The 19970-nt window shown below is 56.3% G+C and overlaps 1 protein-coding gene across 1 annotated transcript in view; it reads left to right on the top strand.

Moving 5' to 3' along the window:
- Positions 1-15885, top strand: part of CACNA2D4 (calcium voltage-gated channel auxiliary subunit alpha2delta 4) — a 112046-nt gene extending 96161 nt beyond the window's left edge. Inside the window, exons 31-41 of the mRNA XM_045555209.1 lie at positions 161-223; positions 8596-8666; positions 9108-9183; positions 9705-9757; positions 10022-10074; positions 10336-10356; positions 12624-12741; positions 13427-13539; positions 13732-13814; positions 15218-15349; positions 15593-15885. Of these exons, the coding sequence (XP_045411165.1) occupies positions 161-223; positions 8596-8666; positions 9108-9183; positions 9705-9757; positions 10022-10074; positions 10336-10356; positions 12624-12741; positions 13427-13539; positions 13732-13814; positions 15218-15322 (756 nt within the window). The 3' untranslated portion in view covers positions 15323-15349; positions 15593-15885. The remainder of the gene's footprint in view (positions 1-160; positions 224-8595; positions 8667-9107; positions 9184-9704; positions 9758-10021; positions 10075-10335; positions 10357-12623; positions 12742-13426; positions 13540-13731; positions 13815-15217; positions 15350-15592) is intronic.
- Positions 15886-19970: the final 4085 nt, after the last annotated feature.

A 19970-nucleotide genomic window follows, 5' to 3' on the forward strand; every position in this document is an offset into this window, starting at 1 on the left:
CCGCGGCCAGCTGCCCTCCTTCCCTGTGGCGCTGGGTTTTCGGGGGGACCCGCGTTCAGGAGAGAGGCCTGCCTTCCGGAACGGTCGGGACAGGCAGGAGGAAGGACGGGTCAGCAGGGACAGGACCTGGCGTGACCTCCCCTTTGGGTCTCTTCCCCAGGACCTGGACTGCTTTGTCATCGACAACAACGGGTTCATTCTGATCTCGGAGAGGGCCCACCAGGTAAGCAGCTGGGGAAACAGATCTGGGGAGAAAGGGTGGGGGCCGGGCCTCCAGCAGCTGCTTTAGCCAGAGACGGCTGGGGGCCCTGGGGAGGGCTGGGAGGGCCTGGCTTAGAGCCACTTCAGGTGAAAGATCTGAAGAAAATGGCTTTCTTGAAACCAAAGTCAGCATAGCAAGATGACAAATCATGGAGCACTTTTCAACTTAGATGGTCAGAGAAAAAATTACTCATTTATGTTACCTGTCACTAATCCGGCCTTCTCACGAGGTTAGTAGGGAACGTGTCCACACCACACAGAGTGGGGAGCAGCTTGGTGACACCATTTTGCAGGGCTGCCCGACCACACGGCACCCATGTCCTCACAGGGGCCTGGGCCCTGCTGCTCGCTGCCCCACTGCCCACCTTTCTCCCCGCCCTCCCGCCTCCCGCCGGCCCTGCCCGCTTTGTGTCTCTCCGGTCTGGGCCGCCCTCACGCAAGGCTCTATTCCAGCCACCAAGCCCGGCCCTGGGCGTGCTGGGGAGACTGGGGAGGGAGGAACCCTTACCTATCCTAATCTTCCCTCTGGCACACAGATATGTCCCCGGACCCGCCATGTGCTCAAAAAGGAAAGAGATAAAGTCCAGTGATAACTTTATATTTGCTGAGCCCCAAACTGGGCCCCCAAATTGATTATTTACTTAGCCAGGAACCAAACTAAAAAAGAAGCCTGTTCACACCTGAACCAAACCCAAATACATTCACTTGAATGATTTCCTTGAAACCAACCAGAAGCTTGTGCTGCAGAGGAGGGACGTAGTGTTTGGTTTAGTGTGACTGTGCCCCTCGCTGGACATGTGACCTGGGAATGCAACACCCCCCCCTGCTGCGTGCCCCAGTCTCCTCCTCTTGGAAGGAGGGGAGCAGGGCCAAATGGTGTCTAGTCGGCTCTCGCCTGAGATCCTACGTGCCTGTGTCGGCAGAGCTGTGGGGAACAGGCCGATGCAGACGAGGTCACGACCTTGCGAGGCAGTGGTCTGGCCCGACTGGAACAGTGCTTAGGGTCCAAAGAAGTCAGAACACGGCAGGAGCCGAAGTCAGAGCCAGAGTATCAGAAGGGAACTTGGGAAAAAGCGCGACCGCGGAAGAAGGGACACGCGTGGATCATGGAAGGAGTTCCCTGAGCACAGCTTTTAAATGATGCTCCTAGTGTGCTGCACACCTTTCCTCCTGGGAGGAGAGGAGGGGGAGGCAGGGGTGACGAGCCACTCTTGGCAGGACTCTCACTGCCACCCAGCTGCTTGCCAGGCCACCTGGCGCTGGCCTCTGCTTCCCCCTGCTCCCTTTCATGCCCGCTTTGACCATCGTGCTCTTCCATTTTAGTACTTCTCAAATGCTCCGGGATGACAGAAGTTGAAACTGGTGGCTGGCACAAGGCTTTGGGAGTATCCAATGCCCTATCGTCCGTGCTCTGGGTAACTGAGACCAACCGAGTCTCTAGGCCCCTGTGGTGTTGGCTTTCAAGGGCCAGAGGACAGGCCCTGGGCCTAAGGAGTTTCAGAGCACAGAAGCCTGGATGTTGGGCTAGAAGGGTGGCACGACATAGGGAGAGGACGGCCAAGTCCCAGAGACTGGCCCCTACAGCAGGGTTGGCGACCCTTTCCCATAAAGGGGCAGATGGCACGTATTTCCCAGTCCTTTGTGAAATGAAGCCGGGTCTAAATGAACTGGCCTTCTTGAGGTTCCTGCCAGGGCCCCAAGCTCCTGCCACACGTGGCTTGCCCTTACCACCCCCACAGTGGGGGCCGAGAAGTGGGGAGGGCCTCCCCCCATCATCTCCTGTGACGTTATTAGTCTCATTTTACAGCAGATAGAAAAATGAGGCTCTGCAAGCTTCGGTTATTAACCCCAAGACGCACAGCTACAGAAAAGCCAGACTTCAAACCTAGAAATGCAAATGAAGAGCAGTGATGGGGATGGGGAGGGAGGTTCTAGAAAAGACCTCAGGGTGAGGGAAACTGAGCTAAGAGAACAGTGGTCTTGATGGGCCTTGGGCATTTGCAGAGCAGGGCTGGTGATGCCAGGGAGATGGCAGGTGTGACAGGCTGCAAGTCCCTGCCTCCTGGGTCTTTATGCACTTGCCCCTGAGCCCCGCCTGGTCACCCTGCCACTGCTCAGAGCAGAGTTCATCCACTTGCTGCGGCCGGCTGAGTCTTGCAGCATTAGGACCAGTGCCTCCAGACTGTGAAAGCCAAGGCCCGGGAGTCCTGACCTGTGGGCTAAGCTCCGAGACTAGTGTCAAGGCTCCGGAGTCGCTGTATCTTGACGGGGCGCAGTTCCTCTCTCCTCACTCTGGACAACTCTGTCCCCGGGATGTGAGCTGTGTCAGAGTATGAGAGGGCACTGGGGGGACAAAGCCCAGGCCAGAGACCACACCCGGCGTGATGCCAGCACCGGCAGCCTGGATACTGAGTGGAGAACTGAACTGGCCTAAGAGGGAGGCCTGGCGTAGCGGGCACTGATCTGTAGGGTGAGCGGCAGGAGGAGGGTGGAAAGCCAGTGCTGCTGCATGTCCGGCTGTCTGTCCATCTGCCCGTGCCTCCGTTTCTGCTGTTTTGCTAAAACTCATTCATTCAACAACTCTGTAGCAGTTATCTACTGCTGCATAACCAGCTACCCCAAAAGCAGTGGCTGAAAACCACAAGATTCACCATCTCAGGCCTCTGTGGATGAGGGATCCGGGTATGGCTGAGCCGGGTGCCGCGGGCTCAGGGTCTCACACAAGGTGCGACGGAGGTGTCTGCGGCGCTGCAGGCATTTCAAGGCTGGACTGGGGAAGGACCCATGTCCAGTTCACTCACGCGGTTGTTGGCAGCATTCAGTTCCCCCAGGGCTGTTAGACTGAAGCCACCTCAGTTCCTTGCCCTGTAGGCTTCTCCTAGGGCAGCTCACAGCACCTCCGCTCCTGTCATCAGGGTGAGCGAGCCCAGGCAATGTCACAGGCTTTTGAAACCTGATCTCAGAAGAGATACCCCATCACTTCTACCATGGTCTAGAAGCAAGTTACTAGGTCCAACCTACACCCAAAGTGGGGGGGAGGAGGGGCTTGCACAGGCCAGGACCTTTGAGAACCATTTCAGAACCTGCCCACCACTACCTCCCACCCACTCACCCAAACCCACCCCTGTTGCCCTAACACACACCAGTGCCATCCAGGGCCACTGGGCCTGGCCGCTCCGGCTCCTCCCCGGGCCTCAAGTACACTGGAAGATAGGAGCAGTGGGCCCTGGGAGCCTGTTAGAGATGCAGAGTCTCCAAGGCCCCACCCAGACCTAGCAATTCAGAAACTCTAGGGGTGGGGCCCAGGCATGTGCACGTTAATGTGCCCTCCAGATAGTTCAGAACCATTGCCCAGGCCTCACTGCCAGCTGCTGTCCCTCTGCAGCCACTGTAGCTGGCTGCTCCTGCTGTCCCGACTGGGCAAACGTGCCAGAAACTTCTGGCAACTCCTTGTCCCTCCAGGTCCACTCAGGGGCCTGGAGAGAGAAGCCTGTTGAGCTCCAGATGCAAAGATTCTTCCCGAAGTCCTTCCAGGCCCTTCCTTACCCAGGCCCTCCTCCACTGCGCAGCGTGAGGCCAGAGGCCCCAGGGCACGCACTGCAGCCTGCCAGAGGGCCTGCTGGTGAGACTCTGGGCCCACCAGGCCTCTCTTCCAGCTCAGGGCTCATTCTTACGATGAAGAACTATGAGTGACAGCATTACAGCCCTCAATCTGGGGCCTAGAGAGAGAAGCAGACAGCTGGGGCCAGGAGAGTGACAACAGCTCTGCAGAGCTTTGCAATGTTTACAGTGAATCTGTCACCCAGGATCTGAGCACTCCAATTCCTGTCATTTGCTTGTGGGCAGCACCCACCCATGGGAGCTTCAAAATGGACCTCAATGGGGCAGCAAAGCCGGGAAAATCAGATGCTCCATCCTGGCACCTTTCCTTTGAGGGACCTGGGTCTCTCAGAGACACGCTACCCTACCCGCCCCAGCCCAGCAAGCCAGGGCTGGGCAGGCCCGCAGAGCAGGGGGGACCCTTTCTGCCATCAGGGCTGTCAGATGTGCCTGTCTGGGCCTCAGCTCCTGTTTCTCTGGGCTCCCCCTCCATCTCCTGCTCTGCTCTTGTCCTCAAGCCACTCCCCCAGGCCCGGCCTGGCACTTGCTCCTGACCTCCCCTCTCCCCGCAGCCTGTGTCAGTCCTGGCAGCAGCTCTCCCTCTGCCTTCCTGACTTCCCAAGTGGCCCTGCCCCACTGGGCCCTCCAGGAGTAAAATTCTTCCGCTCCTCAGAACCCTGAGACCTCCCATATCCACAGAGGCAGGCTCCGCAGGTGGCTTTCCCAGTGCAGTGCTGGCCGGACTCCTCTGCACTGTGTGGCCAAAGGCATTTGTCAACAAACTCTGCAGCCAGGGAGCCAGGCCAGGCTGCTGGAACTAAGAAGGGATGAAAGGAAATTGATCCCCACTAGGAGCTAGGCACAGTGACTTCACTGTTGTGACTCATGGAACCCTGACACCCTTGAGAAGCTGAGTGTTCCCGTTTTTAGAGAAGAAACTGAAGCTGTCCCTAGGTGAGGAGGCAGTGTGAGGTCTGCTCCATCTGCTACCAGAATCAATAGTACCTGTTTTCAGGGGTAGTTTGCAGCAGCAACCTCAAGTGGCCATGCAAATCAGCCCATGCCCAGGGGCGACTGCCCGACCTCTCAGCTCTGCCTGTGCTCCCATCTGCCTCCCCTGCAGGCTCCACCTCGCAGGATCTGCCTCTCTCCCGCCGCCCATCTCCGCGGACTGGACTCAGGGAGCCCCAGGCCCTTCTGTGCGGCCCCAGGCTCAGGCAGGCCGGGGCCATTGCTTATTTCATGGCTTATCCCCGGCGAGGGGCGCCGCGGGCAGCCAGGGCGCTGCACGGAGCTGCGCTGGGAGTGCCGCCCCACGTGCGGTCTGCGGGTCCCGAGTTGACGAGGGACCAAAATTTGCGGCAGGGATTCACTCGGACAAAGTCCCAAGGAAACTCCATCAGCTAGGAATTGCGTTCTAGTGCCAGTAAAAGTCTCCGCCACAGTGGCTTAAACAAATTAAAGGTTTATTCTCTCATAAAGACTGGATGAAGGCAGCCCAGGCCCGGCACGGCCCCATCATCAAGACCCTAGCCAGGCTCTGCGGCCTTCCGGGACCCTCTCCCCACGCCAGGCCCGAGGGCAGCGGGCGGGCGGAAGTTCCAAGACCGGAAGAGACTCCACTCCCGGAAGTCCTCTCCGGCGGCTCTGCTAGCACCCCATTGGCCAGCCTTCGCTGCAAGGGCCTCTGGGAAATGTAGTCTTTTCGCTGAACACACTGTCACCAGGATGGAGGTCAGCTTGCCTTACTAAAGAAGACGGGAGAATGGGTATTTTCTGCCAGAGTGACGTATCCTAGAAAATCAAGTTGCTCATTTACAGAGGAGGATACATTTTTCAAATATCCAGGATACACTTATCTTATTCTCAGGGACTTCCCTTCTCAGAGTCAAGTGTTCGAACAACAGGACTGTTGGTGAATAGCCTAGAAGCAGGAAGGAGAATAGGACAGGCTTGTGGGGTTTGGGCAGCCTGTCAGGAGCCTCGTCCCCTCCGTGCTGCACTTTCCTAGGGAGCAAAGTACTCAGGTCATTCATTCATTCTGTCACACAGAGCTTCAGCAAATAGGCACTGAGTGATAACTGTGCACCCTGCGGGGCCAGGGTGGACTTCTACCCTCCAGGACCTCGCTGCCTGGTGACGGAGGTGCTGGAGCAACAACACGCACACGCACATGGTAACTGAAATAGCAAAAAGCGACCCCCAGCTGAGTGGGCTCACTCCAGCTGGAGGAATCAGGTGCAGCTTTGGGTGGCTTAGGGCAGCACCTTGAAGAACAGGCAGGATTTGGATGCCTCTCACCTCCCCACACACTTTTCTGTCCCTGGAATGCCCTCGACCCTCCCTGCTGTCCCCTGCTCTGCCCACTGCCCTCTTCAATGCCGCCTGTCAGGCCTCCTAGTCAGAATACAGGGGCCCTCCTTGTTTTCACCAAGATCGGATACTCCGCGTCTCAGACTGTCCTGTGTTAGGGCTCCTCTCTGTCTCTCCAAACCGGTCTGAAACTCTGGATTCGTGTCCATTTCATTCAATTTTGCATCGTATTCATCTCGTGACTAAGAGTCTTGTGAATAAAAGCTGTTAAAAAAACAGTTGTTGGTGGTCAGGGCATTCCAGGTAGAGAGCTAGCAGAGCCCAGACAAGTCTGAATACCTCTTTGTCCCCAATTCTTGTTTTCCTCCTGTTTACTTTCATAATTAACCTGTCCATTTTTGAGATTACAATTTTGCCATACATTTTTAGGTGGTCTCATCCTTACATTTTAATTTTATAACTGAGCTATTTCCAAATAGGAAATACTGGAGGAGGCAGGTACTATATTTTCTTATTTAATTACAATCTGTAAAGTGATATATCCTGACCTCACCCCAGCTTCCAGGGTGGGCCCATCTGGAGAGCTGGGGCTCCTGCTTGCTGATTTATAAATCATGGGAGTGTTACTGGGGTTATGACCCCAATATGGTACCTTCCTCTCTTATGTGGGAGAGAACTTCTCTGATTGTTGACCAGGTGTCGGGAGCCCTGTGTCCAAATGACTTTTGTCTGGAATAAATCCGTTTCCTTAAGGAGGACTACTGGCATCTCCTTGGCTCCTGGAAAATACCTGGTTCTCCCTGAGGTCGGCCAGGCCCACGTGCCTCAGCTCCTGTGCCAGGACTGCATTTCTCTTTCTCAGTCGTTATCACACACATCATGATGCTAGGCCCAGAAGCCTAGAAATCTCTCTACAAAGAACCTGATATGGGCATGGACTCCGGCTCCCACCTCCCTGCCCTGACAAAATTCCACACTGACTATGTCCAGGTAGCAAGGCACTTTGGGGAATTCAGAGATGAGTAAGAAATGGTCCCTGTCCTTGAGCAGTTTTCAATACAATGGAGGGACAACTAATTTTCAGGCAGAATGGGAATAGGGCTGAACAGGCATGCTGGCCACACGCTAGCAGAGTGCAGAGAGAAGAGGGGTGCGTTCTCACTGGAAGATTAGAATCCAAAGACTTCTTAAGGAGGATGAGAAGGAAAGCTCCTTGGCATGAGGCCTGAGAAGGGGCAATCAGGGCAGGAAGAACAGCCAGCCAAAGCACAGACATCTTCTTCGAATAATGGCCACCATCTACTGAGCATCTACTGCGTGCCACACGCTTGGCATGTGTTACCCCAATCTTCAAGGCAACATACATTCAAGTCAAAATCAGATGCCAAAGACCAAGCTCTTCCATTCTGCCTTGCTGAGAAAATGGCAGAATCAAGAGATTGCCCAGTACAGGGCAAGCATAGGCAGTGGAGAGGGAGGGCGGTCTGAGGCCACTCTCTGCCAGCTTGGAAGTGAGCTATGGCCTAAGAACACTGCTGGCTTGGAGGATGCTGCTGGGCACATGGGCGAAGGAGCCCGCCAAATGCTGCTTAATGGATAATGACAGGAGGGACGAGGGTAGGAGGAAGGGTCCTGTTTTATTCTTTTGGAAGTAAAGAAGAGAGTGCCCAATCCAAGCTGCACCGAGGAAGGTTACCCTGGCAGCAATCACAGGGGCTTGGGAGAGAGACCAGTTAGGAGAGTGAGTGAGCAGTGGAGAGAGGACAAGGGATTAGGTTGTCCTTGGAGTGGAGAGGGGCATGGCAAACCCACAGGACACACTGATGATGAAGGAGGGGACTCAAAGCCCACACCAGCGCGCTCAAGCCTGTTTGGGTGATGAGGACACCGGGGTGTATGAGGCAGATGCTGCTTTTTGACCAGGACCTGCAGAAAGAAATGCATTTTACGTCTGACCCAACACACACACACACACATATACACACGCACACACACACACACACGCACACACACGCACACACGCGCACACACGCACATCCCAAGCATATACAACAAATCAAGTTTCACAAAAACTTCTTTAACTTTGCTGCAAGCAATTCATACTAAATTGTTCTAAGGAATTCTGTACCATTTTTTAAAAATCCGATTGCAACTTCTAGGTTGATTTCATAGCCAATTAATAGATTACCACTGAGAGTGTAGAAAGCACTGACGTAGCACACGTCGGGAGCGGGTCAACATGCGAGGCATGGGTGCAATGCGTTCAGTTTTTATTATGTTCAAGAGCATCTATTGGGCTTTCCCAATCTTGAGCTCAGAAATCTCCAGCTCAGAAATGAGCCCTGGGCTAAATAGTGCTAGATTTAGAAGTCTTCATCCTGCTCGATCTCTCTCTCTCCTCTCCTCTCTCCCTCCTCGCAGACAGGAAGATTTCTGGGGGAGGTGGATGGTGCTGTCATGACCCAGCTGGTCGGCATGGGGGTGTTCACCCAGTAAGTGGGACATGCTCCTCTCCACCTGACACCCGCGCAGAGGCCAGAGCTGACGCTAAGTGGACAGACAGATCTCGGGATCCCAATCTCAAAAACCCACAGTGAGAGCCCCAAAGAGCTCCAGAAGCTGCCTTTCTGGAGCCAGGCACATGAGGGGGGAGGGGCATAGGGCCATGTGGGCCCCCCTGGGAGGGCCTCCCCAGCTCAGCCCTTAGAGGGAAAACCACCCTGAAAAAGAGCAAGCCTTTTGCTCCCCTCTTCTTTCAACCATTCAAAGTGCAGAAATGTCATTTTCAGCATGAGCTGTCTCTGACCTGCTGTCCCAGCTCAGGGGCCCTCAGGAATCTTGGTGAATGGAGGCCCTGCTGGCAAAGTCCCCTGAGGCAGGGGCAGGGCATACGGGTGGCACTGGACTCACCACGCCCTGTTTCTGATTTTCAGAGTGACCATGTATGACTACCAGGCCATGTGCAAACCCCCAGGTCACCACCACAGCGCGGCCCAGCCCCTGGTCAGCGTGAGTATCACCTACACCTCCCTCCGCCCACCACCAGCAAGTCCTCTGCCCTGTCCCAGGATGAAGTCCCCTAGGCCCTGCTTTCACCCTGCCTCAGCTGTCTGGCCCCAGGACCCCCCACTCTCCCACCTCTGCCCTGCGCCCCACTGCACTCAGCACTCAGCCTGTGCCCGCTCCAGGCCTGTGCGGTTGCCTTTGGGCTTCAGGGCAATTGCTCTGCCAGCTGTGAAGAAATGGGGCTGTCCCCAGCCTCACTGCCTAGTGATGCCACACAATCACAGGGACCCCAGTGGCTTGGCCCTCAGGACGGGACTTGACCAGTCTTCTGGAAGGGCTGTCTAGCCCCTGCCAGAGGTGTCTGACCTACAATAGGCACTTTCCAGATAGCTCAGCTTGGCAACAGCCCCTCTGCAGGGGAAAGTGGGAGGCGGAGGCGTGTCCTCTGGCCACCCTGCGGGGCGGTGCTGGGGGAGCACCCAGGCACGTGGACCGCGGTGCGAAGGGTGCCCTCTCCTTTCCAGCCCATCTCTGCCCTCCTGACAGTGACCAGGTGGCTGCTGCGGGAGCTCCTGCTGTGAGTGGGGTGTGAGGCTGGGCTGGGGGGGAGTCCTCGAGCGAGAGTCTGCTGTGGGCTCAACACCCCAGGGGAGGAGGGCAAGGTCCCTGGGCATGTATGGCACCCCCTCCCTGCCTACTGCTTTTGGGGGACCCCTCTGCCCACCCAGTGCCCTCGAGCAGGGAGCAGAGTGTCCTGGAGGAGAGGGGCTGGGCAGGGTCCGCCAGGGTCTGCAGGGCTGGAGGGCTTGCGGGCCCCTGGAGTCAGCTCTGTGTCTGACAGGTTGCTGCCGGAGTGGAGTGCCTGGGGCTCCTGGCACGGCAGAGCGGCCGAGGGTGAGCACACGGAACCGGGGGCCTCACGGGCAAGGGAAACCTTTCACCTCGGGCTGGGTGGCGGCGGGGGTGGACACTCAAGGCCATTTGTGACTCACATCTCATCACCTCCGTCCCCCCCGGCCCCGTTCCCCTACCTCTCTGTGTGACATCACATCACCTCGGACACCACTGCTCTGTGTGGCATCATCACCACCCCATGACATCCTGCCCCTGTTGACGCCATATGCCCTCCGTGCTGTGTCCACTCCTGCCCGGCAGCTAAGGCTGTCTTCCATCACTGTGAGTAGCACCTGCCGAGGAGGGCCCTGTGCACGGTGGCGTGGGGACACAGCTGGGGCCACGGAGGGCCTGCCCGCAGTGCTCCAGCCCAGGGTGACCTCAGGAAGGGCAGAGCTCTCTTCATCCTGCGACACCCTGACTCGGGGGACCCTGGGCTCCTCTCCCGGTCTACAGCACCATTGCTGGGGGTGAGGACCGGGGAGTCCTGCCCAAATCTAGTCCTGCACAGGGACAGCCCTGCCCCAGGGACAACAAAGCACTCTGGCCTCCTCTCCTTGCTTCCAAAGGGCAAAGAGTGGTGCGCTCCAGGGGCCAGGGCCAAGTGTGAGGGAGCAGTGCCAGGTCGCCCCTTGGAGAAGAAACAGCAGCACTCCCAGCCCAGGTGTCCACCCCCCACAGCAGGGCTCAGGTTAGACGGGGGTCACCAGCATGTTCTGAGGGTGATGCCCCTCCAGGGACCTGGTGTCTGAGGACAGAGGCCCCCACGGCAGGGAATGGCAAGACAGTCCTGACAGAGCTAAGAGGAGCGTTGTCTCCGCTGCACAGGCGAGTGTCGGACGCCCGGGTAGCTCGGAGCCCGTAACCACTAGGGCTGCCCGGCATTAGCCAGTTCTGCTCAACTCCTCCTGCTAAGAGAGCCTTTCCGTGGGGTTCCAGAAGTTCCCGATGCTGGGATTGCCACCTTTGGCTCAGAGTTTGGCTTCTTGATAAAAAAAAATAGTAACGTCCACTGCTGTCCTCTCCCTGGCCTGTTCTGTCCTGCTGCCCCTCGGGCCAGCTCCCCGCCCTGTTTCCAGGCTCCTTCTGGGGGGCAGCTCACAGTCATGTGGTGTCTGGGCAAGACCACCAGCCACGTGCCACACCCACTTAGAGCAGGCCCGTCCCCCCTGGCAGGGAACAAGGACTAACCCCGCCCCTCTCCGTCAGCAGCTGCTCTTGCTGAAGCCAAGAAAGATTCCCTCACCCTGCGGGTTCAGAGCTCCTCCTGGGGCCAGCTGACCCTGGGCCAGGCGCCAGTGTCCTCAGTGAAGGAGCACTAGACTCGGAGTCCAATGCTGGGGCGCTGGCACTGCTGCCCTTTCCCAGCTGTGCAACCTCAAGGAAGCCCCACGACCTACCTTGTTGTAGTTGTGTCGGCCTCTGAGGTGAACTCACCCGCACGGGGTGGCTCAGGTGACAGGAGGCAGGCCCAGCGCTGAGCCAGCCCCCTCTGGGGACAAGGCCAGTGTAAGGGGGCCCTGGAAGGAGCAGTGGCCTCGTGGCAGTGGCGGAGTGCCCTGATCCCAGGGGCCCAGAGCAGGGAGCGCCCGGCCCCAGCCCTGGCTGACCACGGATGGAGCCCGGCTGAGCGCTGGGCGATTGTTCCTCCCAGTGAGTGTTTTGCTGCCTACTGACCAAGTGTCCCCTCTTGGTTTCAAGGTCTGGTAGAAGTTTCTGGGTCTAGGAGTTAGGCAGACCTGTGGCTCTCCTACAGGACCCTGTGTGACCCTCCACTTCCAGGTCCATGACCTCCTGCCCTGCCTCTGTCGCAGACAGGCCACCAGGACAGAGCAGAAGGCATGGCAGGACTTTGAGGCAATAGGAGTGGGGGACAAACTGGCCTCCAGCCTGAAGCTGGTCTGTCTTCTGCTCACCTCAGGGCCACCCTGGCAAGAGCAGACGTGGGTCCCCAGAGCAGGACTTCCCGGGCCTCGCCCTTGCCTTAGTGGGCTAGAGCACACAACCTCCAGGAGCCCCAGGCTCCGGCTGACCTGTGCCCTGGAGCTCACCTGGCCCACCCTCCCAGCCCGGGCACTCAGGTGCTCCCTGGATGGTGGGCCTGGCCATGGGGTTGGGGGCGGTGGGGCCAGGACTTGGAACTGCATTTGGCCCATCTGCAGTGAAGGGGAGGGCTGTGGGATGAAGAGGGCTGAGATCCCCCAAGCCACCCCTCAGCACCCCTACTGCTCCACCCTGTGCCCAGACCCTTGGGACGTCAATGCAGGAGCCCGGACGGTGGTGCCGTCCCCCAGCTCACAGCGAGGAGGTGGCCTCCCCAGGGTCCCATGCCCCTGAGACCCAGGGCCCTTGCCCCCTCCCTGCCGTGATGCCACTCTCTTCCCTAGCTCTCTGTTCCTTCCCTCCCTTCTTCCCACTCCCGCGGCTTCGTCTCCATGTCCTGAGAAGTGTCCCACCAGGGGCCGTCTGCAAAGGGGGGACCGTCTCGGCCCCTGGTGTGTAGGCCCCTCCGCTGGGCCTTCCTCACACCCTCGCCTGTCTGCCCACAGCACACAAGCACAAGAAACAGGACATGCTGCAGCCCTGCGACACCGCGTACCCCGTGTTCGTACACCAGCCGGCCCTCCGGGAGGCCAGCGGGACCATCGAGTGCGGGGCCTGCCAGAAGTAAGTGGCCAGGCGGCTGTGCCCGGCCCGGCGAGGGGGCGGCCAGGTGGGGCCTGGGCCCGGCGGGCTCCACGGAAGGAGGAAGCAGGGGGCGCTTCCTGGGGAAAGGTCACGCTCCGGGGGGCGTCCCCCACTTTCCTTAGCGGAGGGAACACAGGGTGCGAAGCCAGCGCACAGCGGGGGACCGGGCCCTCTCCTCCCGCCCCAGGCCCTCCGCCGCCGTCCCGCAGCCCCGGCGGCAAGGGCTGCGGGGGGAGAACGGCCCGGCCTCCCGGCCCCCGGAAGTGCCCCCGAGTGTGGGGACCTCAGGGCCCAGACCCCCGCGGCCCGCCGCGCCGGAGCGGGAGCGCTGCGCCACCTGGTGGCCGCCCTCCGCACCGCGGCCTCCCGCGGGCCGCGCGCGCTCCTCGCCTCCCCGCTTGCCGGGACAGTCCCGATTTCTGCCGTGCTCCCTGCGTGTATTAATAACAACTCTTTCCAACGTCCCCGTCTGGACTTCCTCACCTTCCCCAACCGCCGGGGGCGGGGGGAACGCAGCGACACAGGCCCGTGGGAGAGGCAGCCGCAGGACCCAGTCGTTCGCCCGGGACTGTTCCTCCCCTGCCACCCCGACTCCGCGCCGCACGTCTCCGCAAGTGCTCTCCGGGGTGCGCCACGCGCGCGACCTGAGCCTCTCTCCCCGCAGGACGTTTGCGATGCAGCAGATTCCCAGCAGCAACCTCCTCCTCCTGGTGACAGACCCCACCTGCGACTGCAGCGTCTTCCCGCCAGTCCTGCAGGAGCCCACCGAAGTCAAATATATCCTTCCCGTGCCCCCGGGGGTGCGGGCTGCGGGCGGGTGGGGTGTCGACGTCACTGAGGGGCTCACGGCCCGAGCGCCGTCACGTGTTCCCGCCTCCGGACCCCAGACGGCCTGCAAGGCAGCCGGACCCCCGGGGCAGCTCTGCCCGGCCTCAGGCTCGGCGTTGACCTTAACGGCGAGCTCTGCACATAACGCCTCGGTCAAGTGCGACAGGATGCGCTCCCAGAAGCTGCGCCGGCGACCGGACTCCTGCCACGCCTTCCACGCAGAGGTGCGGGCGGGGGCTTCCTCCCAGAGTTCTGTGCCCTTGGCCGCGACCCTCACGCACGTGCGATCCGCTTCCATCCGATGATAGTGATACAACGAGAAGTATATATTTGGCCTTTGTCTTCGGTTCCTGGCACACAGTTCCGAAAACCTTGTAATTTTCTGAGTGATAGGGGTGATAGGAGCATCTTTCCTTCTAATATTGGGTTTTAGTCCCTGGTTCCTGACACAAGTGCCTCTAAGACTCTTGGAATGACAGGAGTGCCTTTTTGCGTGCTAATTAGATGACAGATGGCTGGGGGCCCTTCAGGGTGGGGGCTGGACACTGGAAAGATCAAGGCATGAGCAGAGGGTTGGGACCTTCAGCCCACCCCCTGCCTGCTGGGGAAGGGGCTGGAGACTGAGCTTATCGCCAGTGGGCCATGATTTAATCCATCATGCCTACATAATGAGATCGCCATAAACCCTGGGCAGTGGAGTCGGGAGAGTTTTGGGGCTGGTGGACACACCCGCGTGCCAGGAAGGTGGTGCGCCCATAGAGGGCAGGGAAGGTCCGCACACCTCATGCCTTGCCCTGTGCGTCTCTTCCATCTGGCCATTCCTGGGTTGTATCCTTTATGATAAGCTGGTAATGGCCAGTGCCTTCCTGAGTTCCCTGAGCCATTCTAACAAATTCTCCAGCTTGAGACGGGGGTCACGGAAGCCCTTGATTTGTAGCTAGTCTGTCAGAAGTACTGGAGGCCCCGAGTTGTGACTGGTGGAGGCAGTCTCGTGGGGCTGAGCCCTTTAGCTTGTGGGATCTGGTGCCAACTCCAGGTAGATAGTGTCAGGATTGAATTGAATTGTAGGACACTGAGTTGATGTCCACAGAGCTGGAGACTTGGTTGGAGTGGGGAAATGACCCCCCATTTGTGATCAGAAGTGGCATTGTAAAAACACATCAGAGACCCATGCCACTGAAATACTATGTCAACCGGGATCCATGTTTGAGCTTAGGTAAACTAAAATCCAGCTTTCTCACCTTGTGCTCATTCCTGCTGCACTGAGCTCTGAATGATCTGAGCACACGGGAGGAAGTCGTGCGGGTAATAATAGTCGTGACTGGTATTTGCTGAGCACCTGAGACCGTGTGTCAGGCCCTGAGCCGGTGCTCACACACAGCGCGGCCTTTGCTGGGCACGGCTGCCCCGAATAGTCCACATCACATGCTCCCAAGCTGAAGACTTCCCTGAGGCCATTCTGAGAGGCTCTCAGCCTGAGTGGGGGGTCTAAGAAAGGTGGCAGTGCTTCCCCCACTCTCTGAAACTCCCCTCTCCCAGGGTTTTCGCCTTGTTCGCTGCAGAGACGCCCTCCCTGGCCTGGCCTCCACTGCGAGTGTGGCCTCTCACCTCTGCTCTGGGTTTGCAGGAGAATGCCCAGGACTGCGGTGGCGCCTCGGACACCTCAGCCTCGCTCCCCCTGCTCCTGCTGCCCCTGTGCGCCTGGGGGCTGCCGCCCCAACTCCTGCAGTGACACCAGTCTGACCTCTGTTTTGGCAAGGTGATCCTTCAAGAGACATTCTAAAAAGTCAGCACTGTCATAGGGTCAAGCTCACTACATTTGGGTTCTCACCCAGGCCAATGCACCTCTCAATCCCGGGCTAATGGTCCCTGTCTCTGGAGACTGCGGGGTGGAACAAGAAACCAGCATCCCAGAGACACTTCCCAAAGATGCTCCCGGGTGCCTGGTGCCATCCACTCCCGTCTCCATGGGCATCCTCTATCCTTCCTGTCTCCTCTTCAGAGGCCAGCATGAGCTCCGCTTGGACCAAGACAAAGAATTAAAAAGAACTTAGTTCTACCTGTGTTCCAGACATGCAGCCCCAGGCAAGAAAGGGTCAGCTGTTCCTGATGAACCACAGTGGTCTTCAGGAGAACCCAAGGGCTTCTGGATGCCAAGGAGGAGGAGCAGGATGGGGCTAAGGCAAGAACAGCCCTGCCTAAGACATGGCAACGGAGCCTCCCAGAGTGAGACCCACCCCAGCGAGGGCGGCTCTCTTCCCTGTCTGCCGCCCGGAAAAGTCTTGAGTGTGTGTGTGTGTGTGTGTGTGTGTGTGTGAAGAGTCGGGGGCGGGGGGCGGGGGGCGGGGGGGGAGGTAGGGGAGTCAATAGTGTGAGTGTGACAGAAGGAAGGGGGGAGGGAAGGGAATAGTGTGTGTGTGCGTGTGTGAAAGAGAAAGGGACAGAGGGAGGGAGGGGAAGGTAAGGGAGTCAATAGTGATGGGAAAGACCCAGAACAGGAACAAGTATTAAATCTTTTCAGAAAACATGGACATGACTGCATGGGATGTCCCCAAAGTGTTGCTATTAAAGAACTTTCAAAGCCCTCACCTAAAGGAAATTTTGCATCAACTAAAAAGCCAGGAGGCTGAGACACACAGCAGCTGTGCTGCCAAGGGATGTGCACTGGGGAGGGGGGGGGGCAGGAACAGCTGCAGCTGAGCAGAGGTCACAGGGCAAAGAGCAGCCTGGCACACGACAGGTGAGGGTGTCTCCTGAGCACCAGCTCCAGACTCCCGTGAGACCCAGGTCCCACTGCGGTCTTTTTCTGGCCACTGACCTACAAAAGAAACTACTTGGCTCTGTCCCTGGGGTGAAATCCTTGGGGTTGGAACTTTGGGGAACATTCCGATTTGCAGAGTTCACTGGAAGGGAGCTGGGAACTAACCCCCACCCCCGTGCGCACACAGGCGCGTGAACACACACGCACGCATCTCCCACTCGAACCCCAAGACCTGAACCCCATGAGATAGCACTCTCCACTGTGACAGCAACATTAAGGGCATGCAGAAATTCTGGGGTGGCCTCAGCCCTTTCAGTTTAACCAACTCTGATGACTGGCGTGGACAACGTGCAGGCCCCTCGGGGCCCCTTCTTCATTCTCCTCTCCACCCTCAGCTCCCACATTTCCAAGTGCAGGCTGTTCGAGTTTCCCAGCAAACAGCCCCAGCTTCCCTCTAGAGTAGGCCAACTCTGTAAAACACCGCATTATCGTACTGTAAAGTGCCTTATAGACTAGACAATGTCACCTTCACTGTCATTACATCTCACAACCATCCTATGAGATAGGTGCTAATGCCCCCTTTACAGCAGAAGAAACTGAGGCTCGGAGAAGCCAGCTTCAGTGGCAGAATCTCATTAAATCCTCACTGTAACCCCCAGAAGTGGGTCCTGTGATTAGTCTCATAGACGATGAAACTGAAGCATAGAGTTGAAAATTGCTCTGAAGTATTGGGAGAGAACTGTAAAGACCGAATGTGCCTGGGACTGCGCGGCACAGAGTAAGCACAAAACACGTTCCCTGCCATGACCCTGTTGCGGGGAGGTGGGTGTCGGGAATAAGCAGTGCAGGCTGTAGGTGTCCGGCAGGCCGAGGTGAGCTAAGACAGCGGCAGGGAGCACTTGCCCAGCCCCCTTGGCCGCCAGCGCTCAGAGCGTCCCACGATGTGTCCTGGAGACCCACCGTGACAGCCCAGCAAGACGAGCACGTCCCCACCCCTGCCCCGCCCACGGCCTGCCTTGCATCTCTGGCATTAACGAATGTCCTGACCTCCGACAGCATTTGATCTCAACTGCTGACTCACAATAGTCCAGTGTTGTCTTTTGGAAGCTAGTCCTCCCCACCCAAGCGGGAAGAGCATCTTCAGGCAAATTTATCAACTCATCAAAAGCCAAGCTTAGGAAGTGCTGGGCAGCTCCTGGCCTTGTTTTGTCTGCTTCCTCCAGGCCCCCGGCCCCTGCACAGCCAAGGGTGGACTAAAAGACCTGGAAATCCCTTCCGGGACCAGTGGAGGCAAGAACCATTTCTGATAAGCCACCCTGCTCTTCCCTACCTTGGAGAACAGAATATTCTAAGTTTTGCCTTTGAAGGTCAGAACTAGTTTTCCTCTACTTTTAACAAACACTTTTATTAAAGGACAGCAGGTGGCAGCCTGACTCACTCTAAAGAGCCATCACCTTGACTTCAGAGGAACAAAGTTGGAACCTATCATTTAATAAAGTGGAGTACAGAATTTGAAATCTCTTTTCTATAAACGTACACTTTGGAAGACCAAGAATTCATGGGTGTTGTCAGACCCCCTCCTCAGTACCAGGGATAATACTTACTACTAAATCCACCTAATAATTTTGTATTGTACATTGCGCTTTCAGATAAAATGCTTCAACAACCACTTCACAATGCTAAGTGAAGTTTTGAAGTTTGGGTTCAGGAGGACAAGGGAGTGGACACATCTTAAGGCCAGAAAAGTAAATATAGGGTTTGGGGTGACTTGAAGACCACAAAAGGAAGAAATTAGAGCAAGGGTTGGCAGAATCATTAGCCAATTACTATGGAAGTTTAAGACAAATTATTTGTGAGACACAGCATCTCAGCGAGGGATGCAAAGGATGTATTACTGACCCCGTTCTGCCAGAACACAGAAGCCAGAGAAGCAAGCAACTCATTGCTCTGTGACATGGCAAATGGCAGAACTGGGATTTGGAGCCACCTCCTTTCGTTTCTGGGCCGCCTAGCAAGGCAGCAATGGTGGCACAGCAGTAACAAGAGGCAGTGGGGACCTGCAGCTTCCTTGGTCCCCCCAGCCCTAGCCATGGCATCACAAGCACCCCCGACACATGTGAGCCAGACTGGCCTTGTTTTCAGGGACTAGTCAAAAAGCTGAAGGCATAAAAGATTTGTACATTAGACAGGACACGGGTGGTGGGCAAATGGTCCACGCCCACTGAGGAAGGATAAAATGGAATGTGTTACAGCGGAATCAGAATATTCAAGAAAATTATGCTTTTTTTCCTGGGATAATTTTAAAGCAACATTGCCCAGAGACTTCTCTAGGGCACCCAGAGCACTAGCATTCTATAAAGTTGAAACGGAAATTGCCAGGAATTCGAGGCTGCTGTGAGCTGTGATCACACCACTGCACTCCAGCCTAGGCGACAAGAGACCCCGTCTTTAAAAAACAAAAACAAAAAACCTCCAACCGCCCCTACAATATTCATGGGACATCACCTGAGTGACAGGAAGCATACAGACAGCTTTTAGCAAGAAAGAGGGGAAAAGTGGCTTATTCATAGGCCTCAGCTTATTTTTTATCAGAAGCACGATGTGATCCAGTGTTCTGTATCCGGGTAATATACGGGACTCCCTAAAGTTGTATCTATACTCTAAAATGAGAATTCAGAATGGACATATTTTCCCAATACTGGAAATTCTCCTGCAAAAACTCAATTTACCTAAGGCAAAAGAGTTGGGATTTCCTCTTCTTAAATTAGATAGAAGGGATCAGGTTAACAAACCCTAAAACCTTTAAGTCAGTATATACGAAACTGTTTAATCAGAAATATAAACTCAAGTACAGACAGAAAGCAATTTTCTCCTTAAATTTTCTTTTCATTCTCTTCTCCCATACAGAGTGCTGGCACTAGAAGTCAGGTAAACTTTCTAAGCTTCGATTTCTTATCTGTAAAATGAGGATGAAAATAACAGACTAGCTCACAGAGTTATTACATCAGAGATCGATATTCTTTAACACATCCCTTGGCATAAGGTGTTCATTATATTAGGTATTATTTTTATAAACTTTAATAAATGAATTATGAACTGCCCCTTGAGGCCAGGCACAGTGGCTCATGCCTATAATCCTAGCACTCTGGGAGGCTGAGGCAGGAGGATTGGTTGAGGTCAGGAGTTCGAGACCAACCTGAGCAAGAGTGACCCCGTCTTTACTAAAAATAGAAAGATTAGCAGGTGTGGTGGCACACACCTGTAGTCCCAGCTATTCAGGAGGCTGAAGCAGGAGAACTGCTTGAGGAGTTTGAAGTTGCTGTGAGCTAGGCTGACACCACAGCACTCGCCATGGCACCAGAGCAAGACTGTCTCAAAAAAAAAAGAAAAAAAAAAGAACTGCCCCTTAGAGTTAGCTCTCCCCTCCATCCTAAAGCTGATCCAAGTTATAATGAAAGCACAGAAGAGTTGGGAATAAGCACTTTGATTTGTGCATTCAGAATGGGAAGATTCTGAACATTTCTTAAATTCCAGTGTCTAAATTAGGGCTTCAAATAAGTGCCAAAAGCTAAGGGGAGGTAAGCTGGAAAAGGCAGTAAAAAGCACATTAACAAAAGTG

This window comes from Lemur catta, chromosome 6 (assembly GCF_020740605.2).
Source record: "Lemur catta isolate mLemCat1 chromosome 6, mLemCat1.pri, whole genome shotgun sequence".
In the NCBI taxonomy this organism is placed as follows: Eukaryota; Metazoa; Chordata; class Mammalia; order Primates; family Lemuridae; genus Lemur; species Lemur catta.